The sequence below is a fragment of the Haliotis cracherodii genome, unplaced genomic scaffold (genome assembly GCF_022045235.1).
Source record: "Haliotis cracherodii isolate W230 unplaced genomic scaffold, xgHalCrac1.p SCAF_16, whole genome shotgun sequence".
In the NCBI taxonomy this organism is placed as follows: Eukaryota; Metazoa; Mollusca; class Gastropoda; order Lepetellida; family Haliotidae; genus Haliotis; species Haliotis cracherodii.
The window spans coordinates 915,938-937,011 of record NW_027266271.1 but is presented as its reverse complement, the minus strand read 5'-3'; the positions used below and the strand labels follow the sequence as shown (position 1 = coordinate 937,011).

Below are 21,074 nucleotides of genomic sequence, written 5' to 3'. Positions count from 1 at the left end.
TAATGAGATGAGAATCATATCCTGTAAGGTTATAAAACACAACGGGGATGGGTATTGTTTGAGAATTCATTTTTAGTTTCATGTTACACTCGTTATGCGCGGCTCCCCGATAATTACCTGTGACGTGGCAATGATCTCTTACGGAATTCCCATTCAGGGGTTTGTTACAAACATGACAACTGGTTGACCTCTTATAGGCCCTCCAATTATCCCTCGTCATACACATGAGTTTCTTACGTGATAAATTTTCCCTGATTATTCTCTCTATGTTTTGTAGATATTCTAGGAACTTCCCGCTGCATTGGGACCTCTATAAATCACGGGCGTGTTTGTTTTCCCATCATACCTTACAACTATATATCCAAACCCACAAGGAATATGTTCTTGAGTTTTGTACGTAAAACTACTATCTTGATTATTATCTTGATTATTTTCTATGGGTTTGATAAGCGCTTCGAAGTCGGCGTAAATTACGTACGGCACTGGCATTTGATTACAATAATGTTCAAATTTTAATATATTTTTCCCCTCTTTAGGCATATCGATCCTGAAGGCAGTCTGTCCAACACCTCTACAGTCTTCTTTATGCGCTTCCAATAGATCTTGTCTGCTGTACCCATGTAGGCATCTTTCACAGAAATATTTCTTTCCCTTATATTTAGTTTGATCGTATAATAGCCTGTTTAAACTCTTTATCCATGTATAATGATATTTTCCATCTTTTTCGATTAGAAATGAATTGATTCTGGGAATATGTTCTGGAGCGGAGCTCATCCTGTGTACAACAATTCCTTTAGAAGAATGTCTGAAAACATTTATAGCTAAATTATTTTGCTTTTCCACCTTATCAATTTGTGTTGTTGGTGTAGGTTCGTCTATACCATCGAAGTTGAGTCCATCGTTTTGGGGATAGCTAGAAGGTCTATTTGCAATTTTAGAATCTACGGGGAACAATGCAGATCTTATCATTCTTAAACAGTCATCGGATATATTTTTTACATTAATTATGGCTTTTTTCTTTTTATAATACGGGGGTAAATCTATATAAGATCCACCTTTGAAGGGCATATAATTTGCTATATCTAAATATAAACTATCGATTTTATCCACACCCCAACCCGAACCTCTATTAGTCCAGCATTCTAAAGTTTCCTCTATCCTCTGAATTGATGTATCTAATGATGTGCTTATAGTATCGGATTCAGTTATAACTTCTTGATTGCTCCGGAAATATGGTTCGGTATATTCAGTGCTATCGTCTGTGTTACTTTTACTCAATGACATTTTAATTGTCAGCTGGTATTTTATACTATGTAAATCATCTAACTCCACGTTAATTTTGCTCGATATTATGGGCTTAAAGACCGAGAACGGTGGAATTTGCTTCAAGTTGTTGCTAATAGTTTATCAAAATGTAAGTGACAGGCGGACATGAGATTTGGAATCTACTGATAAGGGCAAGGGGACTATGATGGCTGGAATGACCTCTTTGTTTATACACAGTGGGAGCTTGCTTCTGCTGCCTGTCTCCCAATCTCAAGCATCTCCCCACTGTTAGTCCTACACCATGACTGTGGAATATATTTATTTTATGAAAAAAATAAGTTAGGCAGCTCCAACTAGCTCTATTCCACAGCTAGAGTCAAGAAGGATATTGTGTTATATAAGATTTCAGAGACTAAATGTTAGTCTACCCCACTGTCTGCTGTTAGCCTTGCTCCTTATATTGAATGATAAGTCCATGGGTGTAAAGTTGTTCTATCCTTATAATAGGCAAGTCTAGATAATCGGTCAGTATGAGGATGCAAGTCTTTTATAGGACAACTTATTATTATTTATATAATCTAGAAATTATTATTTAAAAGATTGATTACTTGATTACTCTTGTCTACTTGCCACTTTGGTATGGAAAACAAGGAAAAACTCACAATACACTTTATACACTATAAACACTATATGCATGTCATTATGTCACCGAGTCAGTATCATGTAGTCAGTCACCAATAGACAATATGTACTTACACATAATTCTATATAATTATAGATAGCAGGGGAAAGTTTATCAAGTTCAAAATATGTATTATGTTTGCTGTTCAGAGCGGGTTTTTTATACGAATGATCAATTGTGCCAAGGTATTCAGCATGAAAACAGTAATATTAATTACCACTGCTGAAAACACCTATTTCTACACGATATATGTTGGTTGTACAGTTCATGTTCTCTGGGAATAATCATACGTAAATATAAATATTTGCAAGTCAGCAATATTATGAACAGTTACTGGAAATATTCAGCAAAACTACAATGAACTTTCTTCAAAGAAAAAGTACTACCTCCACAATAAAATAAAGTTGTTTGTTATTCCAGCTTGACGTCTGTGGCAATAAGGATTCAATAGTACCAGTAAATTAATATTGGTACATCAGCATTATAATGAACAGTGTCTCAAAATGGCATCTAGGATTCCGACAATATGCATTTGTCATTGCAGATAACTACTTCCACACTACATTTGCTACTCATACCACTTCTGTTGTGAAAAATATACACAAATACACATCTTTCATAACTCGAAATTCGAGATAAAAAATCAACTATACACAGGGTACTGGTGGGTTATAGCCAACAAGGGAGGCTGAAATGATGAGCGATATGTTGGAAAGAAAATGAATGTTGGTGGAAGAGAATGGGCAGTAACCCACAGAAGAGAGATAATGCCACTCTGTGTCTTGATGAAGACAAGAAGTTTATACCCCAACATAGAGGGGCAACCATACCTTGGACATAAGTGGGAATAGGACGACATATATTCCAAGGAATAATACCTGTAATGTTCAACATGTAAGATTATGTTTGTTTGTTGTTTAACACCGCACTCAGCAATATTACAGCTATATGATGGCGGTTTGTAAAATAACCAAGTCTGGACCCGACAATCCAGTGATTGACACCATGAGCATCGATCCATGCAATTAAGGTCGATGACGTGCATCAACCAAGTCACTCACATTAGTGTCAAAAGGATAGAAAATTCAATGATATAAATTATTAAATTGGATTTATCAAGGACAATTATAATATTTTTTATATTATTATTATTATTATTATTATTATTATTATTATCAGCAGATAAACCTGTGTGAAGACTTTGCCTAGTTGACCTGATTAGACATCCTGAACATTTGTGTGTTGACTGTTGAACATCTGGTATATAGCAGAGTATCAGCATGGTCATTTGTTGGACACAAAACATGGTAAGAGACCTTATCAGAAGAAAGTCCTGACAGGGGGAGTGTGCCTGCCAGTTGGTTTCCCAGGGAAACTAATTTCACCGTTCACGGTCTTTAACATCATTAACATCCATGTTGGAATTAATATCCATCTTCCAACCTCTTAGATATTTACCAATGCCGGCGGATGTGGGTACAAATTTTAATTCTTGTTGATTATTATCAACATCATCTTGTTGAACATCATTTTTATCTAGTAAAGCGATCAATTCAGCTCATCTCATTCGAGAATAACCTCTCAGCCCACTGTTTTTTGCTTGAGCTTTGAGTTCTCTAACAGACTGGGGTTTGTTGTATTCCAAACCGAGTAAATCGATCAATTCAGCTTTTCTCATTCGAGAATATCCATGTAGACCACGTTGTTTTGCCATAGCCTTCAACTCTCTGACAAAAACCATTGTGACCATGGTATATACAAAATGTATAAAACTGACTCATTGTTGGTCTCGGCATAGGGTCATGTTTTCTCCCATAAACGAGGAAGTATTCGTGCATGGCAGATTCGACATTCTTAAACGTTTGAATTGAATGTCCCTGTCTACGCAGTTCTTCATGAATAAAATCTAATCTCTCTATTCTCCGTCTGGTCCATTGTGACTGGGCTGCTTCGAGTTGTTCTAATGCTTTATTATGTCTTTTCTGCTCTGAACCTCTCATACTAGAAAATAAATAATTACTCCCCGAAAAAGCTAGAGCATTAACAATAGCTCCACCGACCATCATCGCAATTGTTGCCATGTTTATATGAATATAAAATATTCAAATGTTCAATAATATAAAATATTCAAATGTTTAATTACTTCATTATATCTTCCAGGATAAGCCCTTGTTTGATGAGCATATCTTTTGTTGCCATTGCTAATCCAATATCGAGAATCATCATACCGATATCATAACCATTAAAATCTAGCTTGGGAGGTGTGGCTTTAGTAATCATTTTAGCTATACGAGCATAGCCAATGGCCAAGCCGGTGACCACCGCTGAATGATACGTTGCGTTTACCAACATTTTACCGTCTGTAACTGGAGTAGTCATGCTTCTTATAGCATTATATGATGGCTAACCTCTAATTGAACTTCTTGTTGTGACATCAGGGGTGACATTTTCTCTTCTCCGGTCTTATAAAACAACCATACAGCCGCTATAGCAACAACTCCTACTAGAGCCCAAGTTTTAATCGGATCAATATTTGAATTATTCATTAGTTTCACTTTCCGCGCCAGTCCGCCCTTTCTACCAGCCGCGATTTTTGGGGGGTTCTTCCTCGTCACTCTGGCTTCCTCATTCACTATCTGTTGTGTTTGTGTTGCAATCAGGGTTATTATTTCCTCGTTCACAATCTGTTGTGTTTCCGCAATCTGCTGTGGTGTCACTTGAGTCTCCATTATTATTAAGTGGGCATGTATGTTTAAATTGACAATACCTAGCCATTATTAAAGCTATGGTGAGTGGAGCTAAGAACATTCCGTATCTATGATAAAATTCACAGCTCACTGAGCTTATAGCGTGTTCGATGAATGGGTCTTTCTCGAGAGATTCACATAAATACATGCGATGTTCTGCCGGGATAGGAAAAAACATACTAGCTACGACTGTGTATAGTTGTAAAATAGCCGACCCTATCGTTTTAGTCATGGTAGCTCCCAGTCTAGACTCGTAACGCGCGTACAGTTTTTTAATTTCTTCGTCGGTCATGTTATCAATTTTTTCGATGGTATAATTTTCCCCAAAATATTGGAAACATTTTCAACCGGCTACAAAAGCCAGGAGTCTTTCTCTATGTTTATCTAAAGATTTATCTGTCATAGGTTCTGGCTCATCTTTGAAGGAGATATTTAAGTCTAACATAATATAATATGGCATATCCAATACAGCCCATAATAATAAACTGTTGCGAAAGAATGAGGATTTCAAACCACACTATGTCATATTAACCGCTAATGTTCAATTTATCATATTTTTGCCATACTTTTCCTATAATTTTGCTACATTTTGCTATAATTTTGCTTAGCAGTTGCTATATTTGCTATAATTTTGCTTAGCAGTTGCTATATTTGCTATAATTTTTCTACATTTGCTAAGTAATTGCATAAGCAGCTGGTTGATCGGTTTTTAATACGAGTTTACAGTGCTTCGTTGCTGCTAACAGTTTTCTGACTTTATCTTGTTCGAGCTTGGTATAAATAACATCATTTTCACGTAACCATTCCTCGAATGAATCTCGATCTTTGCAATGAAACAGGGCTACCCATTTGGTCTGCTCTCTGAGATCTTTCAGGACAGAGTTGTATTTTTGAGTAAGTACCCAAACGCCTTGCTGAGTATGCCGACCGGAGAATGCTAAATATGAAAGCATATCTTTCTTTTTGGTGAGAATAAAAGCTGTTTTTCCACAACCCGTTTGTCCGCATATGATAGCGCCGTGTGGTTCTTTAGGTAAAAGATTATCAATAGATTGCTTGCACGAATCGTCCATTCTGTATATTAAGTTGCGCATCTATAATCACGTACAAATATATGTTTAATTTACCAGCTGATTCCTGGAGTTTCGTTATCTGTATAGTGACACCCTCACTAGCATTTTCTATTCTCCGCCCACTACGGTGTAGTTGGTCATCGTCCGTTGTTCGCATGTCGAGCCATAGCGCATACTTCATGGTGAGGTATTCACCCATCGATACATCCCCGAGAGACAGATCTTTCAAGACCACGTTAACTTCTGGGCTTTGTTTTATAAAAGGAAGTTTTTTAATCTCATCCCATTGTTGATACGCTAGCATTCCTTGACTATATAGTTGATTAGGAACGCCCTCGATAGTCAATTCTACTTTTGTAATCTTGGGATTGTAGAACTTCTCGGTATTTCTTTTAAATGCATCAGAGGGGTCCTCGAACAACATTAAAATACCCTTCAACGACCTCGTGGGGACGTTTAGATTGAAATTCTACGTCATATCTCTTTTGTTCCTCATGATCTTTCGATGTCGTACAAAATGGCTAAACTTCCTGTATATTCCTCTTTATCCGTTCTCCAGAGATCCATGTAACAATAGTATACATCGCTATCGTCGATACTCAAAACCTCATTACCACTAATTTTAATTGCAATTTTCTTAACGATAGCACGACCTATGTTCTGAATAGGCTCCCTGTTAATGTCGGTAGAAGTCAAACTAATCGTAAATGCTAGTCGGACAGTTCCCGGAACTAACACATCGTGGGCGCCAAGATTAGGAAAGCGAACCAGAAGCATTTGATTCTGATCAATGGTACTCGGGTTATTAGTTATAGTTACAGACTGACGAATTGCTTTGACCCCTAATGGATCTCGAAGTCTACGTTGTGGGTTTAACTTGTGTCCGTATTGCGAAGACATTGTTATATTGAAATTATGTAACCTTATGTTTAATATAAAAATGGATGATTTTAATCTAGATGATTTTGATAACCCTAGTACAATCGAAGAGGGTACTGATGAAACCAGCTTTGGTGGCATGAATCTAAACGATGAACTTTTACAATCAACCGTTAATGATTATTATGATACCTTTAAAGATGTTAGTCCTATTGTTCGTGACTATTCAAAGTTTACGATAGATAGTAAAGGAATATTGCGACTGCGTGGCGCTCCGGCTATTGATCTTATGAATTCTCGTACTCGTAAGCCCCTAGCTTTGTCTACAATAGCCGCTAAACACGGCTTCAACATTGTTCGTAATGAATTAGGTTTTGTAGACTACTCACGAGGAGCAAAACTTTCCGAAAAGACTACTAAGGTTCTTCGGACTGTGCGTGATGAACTAGGTACCATAGATAATTTGGAAGAAAGCTCGAAGGTGGCCTCAGACAGGCTCGGAGAAATCTTGGGTACCTACTACGATAATTCCACGGTCAGTGTATCACCATATTCAGAGTTCAGTATTAGGGAATTACGAGGTCTTGACAAGGCAATGCGAACAATGCGGGGAGAACTCATCAATAATATAGCCAAGCTATCCGAACTCGACGAGCATATAGCTTATGAGAAAACAAAACTTGAACAGGCGGGTGATGAGTTCAATAGACGTCGCGTTGCAGAAAGATTGTGTACTTAGAAGACGAAAGATCGGCCCACCTCGAAGCTGCTTCCAGTAATAGAAAGTCACACAAATCGTCCTCAACGATGACACTACACTGGCCGATAAAATCAAAACAATGTTCAGAGAACAGGGAATAACCATTTCCAGTATTTTAACCGCATTGGGATTCATTATATCAACTTTGACTCTCGCGTTAACCGGTGGTGGTACAGGAGGTGGTACACCACCTAGGTCGGATGGTATAAAAGAGTGGATAAAAAAGCATTTAAAAGCATTAGGTTCAGCACTGGGAAAGCTCGCTGGGAAAGCCGCGTCTGCACTTCCTGGTATTATAGGGAGTATAGTTTCCTGGCTCTTGAATTTATTAGCTAAGACCACCACTTGGCTTAGTCAAAATTTGTGGGCACTGATCATAGCAATTGCAGGGCTGTTGTATGTATCCGCTAAGAACTATTTAACCAAATCATGTGTTTGTTTGCGTTATTAATTTGGTGTTAATATCTGAATTTATACCTGGTTTTTGTTGATCGGTAGCAATAACAATTTTATTATTATAACCTATCACTTGACCGATCTTAAGTTCCATATTACTCGGAGACATGTATAGTCCCAGCGCATAAACGTAGTCTACCTTGGATTGAGCGTACTGTAATACATCTTGATAACGCTTTATAGAAGATGGTATGTCAACCGGTGAATTAATGGCATCCTCCATGTTTGCAACAAACTGTTTTTGTGCATCGATTGCCGTCCCAGGACCAATAATGGACGTTTGTGTTTGCGATGGTCACCGAGAATTGTCCATACATAAGTTCTTATTGATTCATTAACTCTTACAAATCCTGGGTTAGTATAATTATTTTCTGTTTTATCATTAAGAAATTCATTCCAAGCGTTTGCGGTATCGTTCAGTTGTACAAATTTTGTAACAATATAAGCTAAACCACCCTTAAAACTCATAAGAGAACCTCTCCAATCGTTACTCGAAAGTTCCCAGCCATGATAAAGATTATGTATACTTACAAAAAGATGTTTTTCTGTAACAAGTTAAATGGATTGAATGGTTGATGAGGTTTTTTAACTAAATCATCACTTTCTTCTTTAACAGTTCTTTGTCAACTGTATGGAACACCTAGACCATGGTTAATTCCTTTAATGCGCCAATCTTTACTCGTAGCAATATTAAATTCCTGACAAATACGTTCGAATGCCCACCTATTGTACGGATTATTTGTGGAATTCCATGCTCGATCCTGCGGTAATGGAGCACTAATTTCTTTAAGTATACGTCTAATCTGATAGTACACATGAAATGATGAAACAGACTTATTTAGTTCAAATCCTGGGACATAAAGAGATACACCACATCCTGTTGTGGTACACCATATGGCAAAATTTAACTGATTCTGCCAAAATTGCATGTGATTGTGTAACCAATTGTGCACCATTTTATCGCTAGTTGCTGTGACCCTGTATTTTTCAAAGATATCAGGGAATTTAACGAAAAACTTAGCACCAGAGGCACTTACTAAAACCTGATTAGTAATGTAAGTTGATTTCATATTTAAGTTATGATATAGTATCATTGTATATTTAATATGTATGTTACACTCCCGGGAATAACAAATGGTCAGTCTATTCAACTGCTTCATACTATCGATAACTCGGCTGGTCAACTTGAAGTCGCTGTCTGCGATGTAACATATTACCCGCGGTGGATCAATATAAATGATGCGAAAGGAAATAATCAGATAATGATAAATAGAAAAGGACACATTATACCTGATGGGTATTACAGCTCCTTCAATGATGAAATTTTTAAGCCTAATGGAATTTGTCTCACACAAAATGAGTCGAATGGGATGCTGATTTTAAGCGCTGGAGAAAAGCTTGTAATTCTTGCCCAGAACGTAGTAAAAACACTTTGACTACCAACGAGGATAATAAAACCCCACAAAACATTGCAGGGAGATGAATTACCAGATTTAGTTCCCTATAAAGAGTTGTGTATCCATCTGGATCAGATAAGCACGACGGATAATATTCAACTTGAAAGTCCTTCAACTCTACTCAGAGCTATTCCAGTGAAAGATGAAAAATACAATAGCGGTAGAACAGACTCTTTCTCATCATTACAAAATAAAAAATTAAAGCGTGGTATTATTTCAGACCTCAAAATTTCTGTATTAGATGTAAAACACCAACCTGTACATATAGGATACTTAAGTGTAACACTCCATATTATAAATAATGGTTAATTCATCAGGCCCTGGAACACTCAGACAATGTAATACAATTGCGCTTTCTGATCTCGGAGACAAAGAAGGATCTGGTAAACCCGGTACTGATGGTAAGTTATACGCTTTACACTTACAAGATAATGTATACAAGGGGAAAGAAGTTACATTCACAGGTAATCTAGGAGATTTAAGCGATATCGACGTTAGTAGACTCAATAAAAACACTTCGTACAATCTTATTCTTAACGGTGATAATAAATGGACTATGGTCGAAGCAAACATCGAGTGGCTATTGAATATCGTCATTACCCCACTGTATGTGATTATGGGTAAGGCACATAATATAACTAAGATAATAAATAGTGGGATTGTACTCGGGGCTTACATCCCATCAAAACGAAAAAGGGTGTTAGTCACCCCCCTGCCAGAAAACCCAGGTCATGTTATATAGTCGTCCGGCAGTAAAAAATGTTAGTTTAAATTTGGTTACTGAATTCAATGATATTAAACAGAACTTGAGTGCAATACCTAATATTTCTACGCTTATTATTGAAGTCTTGTTCGGAGATGCACCGGTAGATGCCTTCGAAATATTACCAGGACTATCGATTAAATGGCTAAAGAAACACCAACGTCAATGTTGCAGTATTATTCATATTGGAGCATCACCCGTTGCAACCCTTGAGGGGGTCCAAATTATAAAGTGGTAGTATTTCTCTTACTAAGATATTCCTGCCGTATAATATTCATTTGATAAGGTTGATGTATACTCTCAAAACATTGAAGCAAGACCAATTAAAGACTATTGTATGACCGTAATATACACTATGAGTTTATATCCGGCGCTCGATGAGGCATCTGAAAAGATGGATACTGTTGATGGATTTAGATTACATCAAATAAGCGACATAAAACATCGAATAGAAAAGGAGTGGGAGTTTAGACTTAGATTGTATAAAAAGTATCGGAGAGCCGTGAATGCTCTCGACGGAGTTGACACCGCGCTTGTAACATCTGGCATGGGACTCGGTGTAGCCGGTGTTGGTTTATTATCAACTATAATCGCCGCGCCTATCGTACTTGGCATGGAAATAGCTGCCGGAGTCTCAGGACTGGCAGGAATAGCGATAAAATTCATTTCTCGTAGGTTGGAAAAGAAAGCATTAAAACACGATAATATTAGGATACTCGCCGAAGCAAAGTTGAACAGCATTGAGGATCATATTTCGACAGCAATGGCTGATTGTAAGATATCCCAGGAGGAGTTTCGTTTAGTGCTGTTGGAACTCACCAAATACAACGTAATGAAGCAGGAGATTCGATCCAATTCTCGTAAGACCAGTGGTAATAGCGAAGACAAGAAAAAAAAGTTCATAGAACAGGGGAGACAACAAGCGCCTCAATTATTCCGTGCCAAAACCAAAGAACTGGTTGGAGATTAAAAATAGATTGCTTCCTATCATTAGATCACATTTAAACGAATGCTTACATAAGTATATGATAATGGAATTTATGCTCAAGGACAAAATTATCAAATGGAGAGAATTACCACAAGGTATATATTATATCAGTGATGTCAAACCAACCAAATACGGTCATCAATTGTTTCTTACCAATTACCAAGAAGAATATATAGTCTGGTCTCCTAGTAAAATGAACGAAGAACTTAGTAAAAATGTTGAATATAAATATGATAGAGAATATTTTAATTACAATTTAGTTTAGTCTCATCATCGTTTTTGTACTAAAAATTCCCTCTATGGTATCATTGATTGGCTCCAGGTAGTGGTGAGCTAGAGCCAATTTAACTTAAACTCATGACTATCGTTGAATCGTATCAGCGTTTTGGCATAAATAATTCCCCCTGTAGTGGTGGTATAGGTATATAAATCTGGCTCCAGTGGAGTTGCGGCAGAACCCCTTTTACCTATACTACTAAAATGCTTTCACTGCAAGGATACTTTTTTTATTATTAAACTATAACCATCAGGGATATTTCCCCAAAACGACATCTGATGAGCTCTGACGTTCTTTTTGTCTGTTTGTTTAGGCTGAAGAAATTAATTGATGTGCACCCTTTGTTGAAATCTTCATAGATCACGGGTAACCAATCAGTGTTCAAAAATGCGTAATACAAATATTGCCTCCAAGTTTATTCAGCAGACGGTAGCCCAGTCTCTTGACACGCTCAGTTGCGTTAGCAAGCAAATCATCTCACGGCAGCAAGTGAGCCCTAGCAGCCAGTGTCAGACAGCCGAGAAGAAGCCAGAGATTAGTGCCACTTTAATCACCACCAGCTCATCACGGACGCCTCAAACTAAGGATAGGGAGCCAAGATGGACGACTTCCGGATACTGGGATCATGGACCTTAGTGGAACAGTCCCTCCACATCAATTGATGAAAAACACATTTTATGCTCTTTTGTCCTGGAAAGATCTAATCCACAACTCATCAGTTCTAGCAGCCACAGACAACACCACAGTGGTGGCGTATATCCAGAAACAGGAGTGAACCAATTTCCTGATGATGAAATCTTCTCAGCTATGTGCCTTGGCAGACTTGCAATTGCCAGATGGAAGGGAGTCATATTCTTCTGAAGTTAAACATCCTAGCCAACAGTCTCTTCCAGGCAGGATTGTGTCCACAGAATGGACCCCCCATCCCAATATCTTTCATTAGATCATAGTGCTGTGGGACAATCCACATTTTGATTTGTTTGCAATTTGCCTGAATCATCAGCTTCGCACTTACGTCAGCCTTGTCCCAGACCTGAGGGCATTCCATCTAGATGCCCTGTCGATTGATTGGACCTGCCTCTTTGCCTTTGTCTTTCTCCCCTGAGTTCTTCTGGACAAAGTGATCTGAAAAATAGAAATAACAGATTGGTGCAATCAGAATGATGATACATTCTGGCCCAGTTGACTCTGGTTTCCCAGATTTTTGTCTCTTCTAATGGAAGATCCCCTCCCATTACCATTTTGCAGAGATCTTCTTTGACAACCCTGGTCAGACTTACTGTACAACAGTCTTCACAGTCTTAATCTAAATTTTTCTAAATCTGCCTCATCAGCTGTTGCTTGTCATTGAGACCATCTTCCTCCCTTCTTAAGACTTGACAAGTTTGTCCAGTGGAGAAGCATGGGTACTGATTTTCTACACCATCTTAGACAGGATAATAAATTCCGTCATGGTACGATCAAGGGATATCACTCGTGTACTTCAACATGACAGATTGATCATTAGCAACCACCACATTTTGAATAGGCCCATGCAATCTTTTCTTCTGGAAGATGTTCGCACTCCCAGGATTTTTCTAAAATGGAATTTATCTGTAGTTCTGTCAGCTCTTCTGACTGACCCTTATGAGCCCCTCACTAATGCCACTTGCTTCAGAAGGCAAAGAAAGCAACTTTTCTGTTAGCCATGACAGAATACTGCTAGGGGTTCAGAATTACAGGCCCTGGAATACTGAGCCTTATTCATGAGATGGACTGGAAATCAATCACATTACATACTCTGCCTGACTTTGTAGCCAAAAAGCAGTCCACTGGACATGGGGCCTTTAGGCCATTACACTATTCCTGCACTTGGACCTGAGGTAGATCATCCAGATCGCTTACTATGTCCTATCTGTGCTCTCAAATTCTACCTGGCTGTTCGTCGGAAAAGACTCTTTATATCTTAAGACCGACTCTGACCAGGACTTTACTAAAGCCACAATAGCTGGCCACCATAGATTCAAGCTGTCGCTGAGCTCAGAATGCCCCTCCTATTCTTGACTCCAGTTCAGTACATGAGATCAGGGCTCAGGTCACTGTTTCCGTTGAACAGGTTGTTGCAGGATGCCAGTTGTGTTCTTACAACACCTTAACTCACTTTTACTTACGAGATGTACAGCCAGATCTTCAGGGTATATGCTCGCTGGAACCTGTCATAGCTGCTCATGCAGGAGGGGGTTCGAAGATTTTACCAGCAGCTACTGAAGGTGAGTACACCTTTATTCATCAGCTATAGAAGAACACATGTTATTGTCTACATGTATCACAGAATGATCGGAAGTGACGTCACCAGCAGAAGAATTGAGACCAGAAGTGATGTCAAGACCAGAAGTGGAGTCATTAATGACATAAACAATGCCGGAAGTGACATCATTGATGATGTCATAATGACTTTTTGGATACCAGAAATGACATCTAGAAACGAAATGAAGTCATAAGACTGGAAGTGATGTCACACCCAGTAAAACTGGGCCCAGAAGTGATGTCAGAACCTAAATTTACCAGATTTTAAGGTCTTAGAAGGTTCTACAGACAATCATTAACAAGAACATAAGCAATATAATGGTAGTTCAAAGTGAAGGTATCATGTATTGTCTGATTATTCTTCTGCAAGATTTTCAAGTCCTGTGGAGGTGAAGTACAGAAAGAGAACTCCGAAGCAGTCTGAAGATGTTAGAATATGATTCTACTAGATTACTGCCAACAAAACAAGAGAGTGTTCTATGGGCAGAACCTGTTCCCTCTAGTATATATACTCTGATGTAAAAGAGGTAGAGGATTTTCTAAAATTATCAAAACAATAGTTATCATTGTAAATAATTCAAAGAATATTACATCAGACTTACTCCCTCCCACCTCCCCAATCATCTGTCTTTAGTGATTGATGTTTGGAAAGAAGTGAGGATTTGTAGTGATGTGTAGTTGACAGTGAAGAGGACTTCTGTTGAAAATCTGAAAGTGTAGTTTTAGTGTGATTGAAGCCAAAGTACAGGATTTATTGCATTGATGTAATAGAGGTTGTATTCTTAGAATTATTAACAATGATAACTATTGTTTTCATGTTGCTGGATGTTCTTGTTAACTGTTGTGTAGTGTTATGTACCTCAATTCTGCATCACAGACTGATAGAATGACTATTAACAGAATATGTAAACCACTTTTTTAGTTTCAGTTGGTTGAATTATAGGTATAAGTGTGCCATCTATGCAACCAAGTACCAGGGCCATAAAACAATTCCTTGGTGACTATTTGGTGAAATAGTGTCTTAGATTGAACTGGTTAATAGCTTTGTTGTCCTGTTGAATACATGGGCCTTGCCAGACAAGGATACACCATGTAAATACACTCGTTCTGAGAAAGCCTCAAACATCTGAGGGCAATGAAAACCTGTATTTCCTTGGACAGCGCTTGTGAAAGCAAGGGGTGTTGACAGTGTGTTGATAAGATCAGAAATGGCATGACCTAGTAGCTGGTAGCCTGGATAATACTGTCAGGGTTAAGTGTGTCAAGTTTAACAAGTGTATTGTGTCAGCCCTTAGCAACAATTTGTTGAATAGCCAGTATGCTTTATGCATGTTTGAATAAAAAAATAGATAAGATGGACATGCATAATATGTATACCGTCATTGTAGAATTTGGACTACTGGTGTAATAGATTACTACTGGTCTGATTCTAATATTAAATTTTACCCTTGTAGCCATTGTGGTCAATTTTGAATAGATAGTGTAATCAGAGTCATGCATGGCTCTGCCAGTAATTCTCACCGAATGTTGTGTATGTTTCAGGCACAGACAACGATGTTGATGCAAATGAAAGCGAAACAACAGGGACAAAGAAATAGACAGATCAATCTCAGTTCATGTTCATCATGGAAGATGATTGTCTTACCAACATCCATCAACTGCTTCACATCACCTAGCTATTGTCCACTGCTGTTTCTGTTAAGAATATCACTTCATCCTTAAAGACATTTATGCCACATATGTCAAGAGTTTGTTACTATGTACATTAACAAATTTAGTGACATATCTACCAATAGTCATATATTTCTGCTTTCACATGTTTCACATTAAATTGATCATGCCATCAAAGTCTGAATTCAAAACAGAAACAATTCAAAGGTAAACAACATACATAACTTTTGCACTACCAGTATGTGATACAAAATCATTTTTTAGGACGGGAGATGATTACAAAATGACAGCACAAATAAATGAAAGTTTTATTTCTTTTAGGGACTTTCTAGCAAAATATGACACAGTCTTATGACCAATCCCACTGCCTGTTGTAAATGAGCAGTCCCTTATATTCCAGATATTGTTTCTGTATTTCACTGTTAAATGAAAAAGAATGACAGTAGTGCAAAAGTAAAGTGTGCCTTGTAACGTTAACAAGTTACATGTTGTGTGCGATCATTGGAGTGGTAGTTATAGTCATAGGGAACATATTGCTACCAGAGGTTCTGGTAAATATTTCCAAAAGTCACTAAATAAAATGAAGAATAGTGATTTGTTTTCAAGTGTATATTTTATTTGCCCAAACATTTATATTGCACAAGGTTCACTAACTTACCTGAGAGGGAAGTTTTCCATTTTGAAGTTTTTGACTCTCTAGTGATATACATATTTTTTTACAAAAAGAAGATTTCACTGACAAGATATTTTGAAAGTCTTAAAGTGTCATAAAACATTGTTATTTGACGACCTTAAGATAATGGTTAACAATACCATTGTCCATGCATATTGATAAACAGGTTTCTGAAAGCATTTGACCTCTCAGAAATTTAGTTGTAAGGGTTTAATATATTGGAAGTTATGAAATAACTATATGTGGTCATCTGTACCTAATGAAATCATAAAATGTGTTTATATTTGTTGTAATAAAACTATTTGAATAGTTAATTTCACTCTAGAACAGACACCATTTTGTGAGGCAGATGTAAGCTACCCAAATATAAATATATGTCTCCATTTTCTGACAGCCATGGGGGCGGTCGGGTAGCCTAGTAGTTAAAGCATTTGCTTGTCACGCCGAAGACCCGGGTTCGATTCCCGACATGGGTACAATGTGTGAAGCCCATATCTGGTGTCCTTCGCCGTAATATTGCTGGAATATTGCTAAAAGCGGCGTAAAACCATACTCACTCACTCTCACTCACTCACTCACTCACTCACTCACTCACTCACTCACTCACTCACTCACTCACAGCTATGGTTCATTTCAAGGTGTTGATAGCAGTATACATCTGTTCCCACACAATATCGCAGAAATTAATGTAATGCCCATGGATAACTGCATTTCAGTCACAGTATTGAATACAATAATTGTATTTGATGTCTTTGTATAATTGTGTAGATATAAATATGTTTTAGTCTGTTTTCAGTCGTACAAATGGGTACAAATGGGTATCTCTCATACCTCTAGTCGCACATTTAAAAGGAAGCCAGAAGCTGGAATGTTAACATTAAACTTGTTTCTGTCCGGTTGCGCACGCACCTCCCTATGACATGTCACAAATCTCTCAGCGCGCATCTGAGCTGGTCGCTCGAGAAAGACTTTCGAGATAGACTGCTAGTTTGTATTCTACTAGTACGTATCGTGTGTCTACAGTTGTTGTTCTAATACAGTAATAATAATATGTCTTACCTGTAGACTCCTGGAATGTAATCCTTGGTAATCCATTGTTTGTGTTCAACACGTGTTTCACTGTTTGACTTGATTATACACGTGGCAACATGTCGGGCTTTTCTGCCTCGTGTCAAAGTATACTGTCTGAAGTAGATCCTCACAAGTATTGTCCTTCCTGCATAATTAAGGACGGATTTTCAACGTGTTCGTGGGATGAACGTTGTTAAGAATGTGAGCACTTTAATAAACTTTAATTGGTATCTTCGTGCGTTGGCGAAGCGGGCTACTGACCAGCGCTACAAGCAGAGTAGGTCATCGGGTGGATCCCTGGACTCTGCAGCCTCTACATCTGGCCCTGGGGATGGCGTGTCGGCATCACCCAAGAAATCAGTTGATAACTTATGTTTTCGACAAGACACGTGACCGTTCGCCTGCTGATGATACTACCCGCACGACTGATCTTCGTCAATCGGTTGATCGAGAGCGTCACTCAGCCACCCCCGTTACGACGGGACCGGCTCGTGATGAGGACCATGAGGGGACTACAGTCCCCAGTCGGTCCGTCTCTCGTCCTACCAACGACGATAGGGACGTCGTGCAGGTCGACAGTGAACACAGATGCCACTCTACAAGTGGTTCCCGCCCTGTGACGACAGGTCGAGTGCCTCGTCAAGAAACAGTAAACGACACGAGTATGTTCGTCGCCTTCAAGGTCGTCGGGAGTTCGATTCGGACGATAACTACGATGGGGATCGTAGTACTTCTACAGTTAGAGATTGTAGCTCTCGTCCCTAAGGGGATGTTCAACGCTCTCGAAGTGAGTTTTTGGGAGACCTGGCTTTGAAAGGCCAGATCACGGCGGCGGTACTCGCCTTGACGGCGTCGACCGAGAAGGTTCGACCACATCAACTCCGTCCATGGACCATCGACCTGTACACCAGTTCCTTCATCTACGATTGATTGTGACGACAGCGTCGTAGAGATAATGACCGATCGACACTTTCATATCGACCCGGCTTGGATAGCCCAGATAACGACGGCGGTACTCACCTCGACGGCGTCGACCAAGAAGGATTCGACTACGTCGGAGGTCCATGGACCATCGACCAGTACACCAGTACCTTCATCTACGTCTACGGGGCGGTCGGGTAGCCTAGTGGTTAAAGCGTTCGCTCGTCACGCCGACGACCCGGGTTCGATTCCCGACATGGGTAGAATGTGTGAAACCCATTTCTGGTATTCCCCGCCGTGATATTGCTGGAATATTGCTAAAAGCGGCATAAAACCAAACTCACTCACACTCATCTACGTCTACACAATCGACGTCGACGATGGATTGTGACGACAGCCTGGCTATGGCTTGGCTATCTCACTGAGTTATCAAAAGATGATGACAAACCGACGTGTGCTGGCTTGAAGGTCAGAGATACTCCCCAGTCTCTTCAGTATTCTCCTCCCGATGTCTTCAAAGCCATGGCTCGCGATATGGACCAGAACTTTGCCTCTGCTCTGCCGGGCAGAGTTTCAGCAAACCACCTGTTCGATCGCGTTACCCGAGTAGGGACTTGGATTGGGGGCTACTCTTCAAGAAACCAGCGCCCTCCAAGATTCTTGTAGTAGACAGGCATTTGGAATCCATGGACACTGCTGTTCGTCACCAGCTACAACCGCTTGCTATGCTGTCGACAGCGTGCCAGCTGGGGAGGTAGTGAGGTCCCTTCCCCCGCCCTCATTGTCTTTGGAGTCTACTACCTTTAGACGAGCTACCGGTAGGGGGGAGACCTCATCACACAGATCATGAAGACGGTCGTAGAATGGCTCTATCGGCAGGCGATCAGGGTCGCCTTCTACCTAGACGACGGGCTCCATGCTCACCAGTTCACAGAAGCCCTTCAAGGAGAGTTAACGACCACCCTGAATCTACTACTGTACCTCGGATGGATCATCAACCTTCTAAAGTCGGACTTGGTACCAACTCGGGATCTACAGTACATCGGAATACGCTTCCAGACGGGAGTCAATCTGGTCAAGGTACCTCAAGACCGTGGGGACATGATTGTCAGCAGCGTTTCAAGACTTCTACATGCCCCGGCGTCGGTGCACACGTGGCAGGAAGTCCTCGGTCTGTTGACATCGGCTCAAGACCTGATTCACCGAGGTCGTCTTCAACTTCGTCCGCTGCAGAGATTGCTGTATCCCCACCTGGAGTTTATCAACCGTCTGGTTCCACTTCCGGCGCAGCTACGTTGTCATCTGGAGTTGTGGCTCCAGCCGTCGAACGTTTGCGATGGCGTCTTTATGAGCGAACCTCCGTTCATACTACACCTATTCGTAGACGCCTCATTGGAAGGCTGGGGAGCGCATTTTGGTGGCGACCAAGCGGCCAGGCTGTGGTCGCCAGAAGAAAAGGTCCTCCACATCAACTGCCTCGAGATGGAAGCAGTGATTCGGGCGGTCATGTTCTGGAAACTTCGACTCTGTTGGAAACGGCTGATGATACAGTCGGACAACTCCACAGTCGTCCACTGCGTCAACAAACAGGGAACGACTCAGCCGGCAGCCCTTCTGGGACCGCCTCCGTGGCCTAGTGGTAGAGCATCCCCCCGGAGAGCAGAAGGTCCGGGGTTTGATACCCGGCCGCGTCATACCAAAAGACGTTAACAGATGGTACTTGTTGTTACCCTGTCTGGTGCTCGGCATTAAGGGGCTAAAACAAGGACTGGTTGGCTCGGACAACTAGCCGACGCCCTGTCGAGACCATCGAGGCCATCTCCTATGGAGTGGATGATCCATCCGACAGTCTTTTCATCTGCTGACAGATCGACTGGTTGCCCCAAGTAGATCTCTTCGCAACCCGGTACAACAACCGCCTTCCTCGATTTGGGTCGCCGGTTCCAGACCCACGGGCATGGGACCACGACGCTCTAGCGATATCGTTGGAGGGTCTAGACGCTTACGCGTTTTCGCCAATGGTGCTGTTACCATCGATACTGGAGACAGTTCGTCAAACGGCCAACCTACGTCTGCTTTGGTCGCGACTTATTGGCCGGCCAGAACGTGGTTCCCGGAACTTCTTCAGATCATTGATCAGCCACCGTTCCCGTTGCCAGATCGAGACGACCTCCTTTTTCATCCTCTAAACGATCACTCGGTCATCTCGGCGTCTGAAAGGGTCAACGATCACAACTTATCTGGCAGCTTTGGCTTCCGTGGTGCCGTCTCCTACGGGCGACAGGCTCACTAAAATACCGGTGTTGCAGAAACTTCTACATGCCTTCATGGTTGAAGATCAGTCACATTAATTCCGACTGCCGGCCTGGGACCTCGATATCGTTCTGCGCAACCTATCTAGTCAGACTTACGAGCCTCTCGATCAGGTTGCGTTCGACATTGTCTCAGAAAACGGCTTTCCTTTTCTCGCTGGCTACAGCAGCGAGATTATTCGGAACTACATGCCAATGACGTCGATCGGATTACGTTTGATCAACGTAACCATGGCAACGTCCATCTTGGTCTCAGATGGGATTTTTTTAAAGCGTAAATCAACTTCCTGGCCAAGATTTGAGAATGTTCCACATTCTTTCCTTGTCTGCCATTATGGGCCCTCATGATCACGCTGTTCTCACCCTGTGCCCAGTTTACCTGCAGCAATCTGAACAGCGACGACAACATTTTCAACGGCTGTTCATACCGTTCTCAACCAATGCAAGGAAAGAGATTACACGTAATACTCTCTCCTTTTGGTTGAGAGCAGTCATTCTCAGAGCTTACGAGGCGCAAGGACTCGCACCTCCCACCTGCTTTCATCTGCACGAAGTTCGAGCCATAGCTTCAACATGAGCACACAGTTTGGTCCACTCGTAGTGGCACAACAGATCTCCCAGAAAAGGCAGTGAATTTGGGCTTTATTCACTTTGGACTTTTTGCTCGACACTTCGTGCCAGATAACAGGTTACAATAAAAACTGTTGGTGAATGTATGCATTCTTATGGTTTTTGTTGCGTGCAGTGCTTTTTTATTATGGTTATTCGGTGTATGCATCGTCTTCCCATACT

The 21,074-nt window shown here is 40.5% G+C and overlaps 2 protein-coding genes across 2 annotated transcripts in view; both read left to right on the top strand.

Annotated features, from left to right (window-relative positions):
- Window positions 1-15,262, top strand: part of LOC139463725 (outer dynein arm-docking complex subunit 4-like) — a 220,632-nt gene extending 205,370 nt beyond the window's left edge. Inside the window, exon 11 of the mRNA XM_071244976.1 lies at window positions 15,177-15,262. Coding sequence (XP_071101077.1) covers window positions 15,177-15,232 — 56 coding nt within the window. The 3' untranslated portion in view covers window positions 15,233-15,262. The remainder of the gene's footprint in view (window positions 1-15,176) is intronic.
- A 3,554-nt stretch (window positions 15,263-18,816) lies between these two features.
- LOC139464125 (uncharacterized) lies at window positions 18,817-20,263 on the top strand. Its single transcript, XM_071245661.1, has 2 exons — window positions 18,817-19,609; window positions 19,839-20,263. Exons 1-2 carry the CDS (start codon window positions 18,817-18,819, stop codon window positions 20,261-20,263), a joined length of 1,218 nt encoding a protein of 405 aa, XP_071101762.1.
- Window positions 20,264-21,074: the final 811 nt, after the last annotated feature.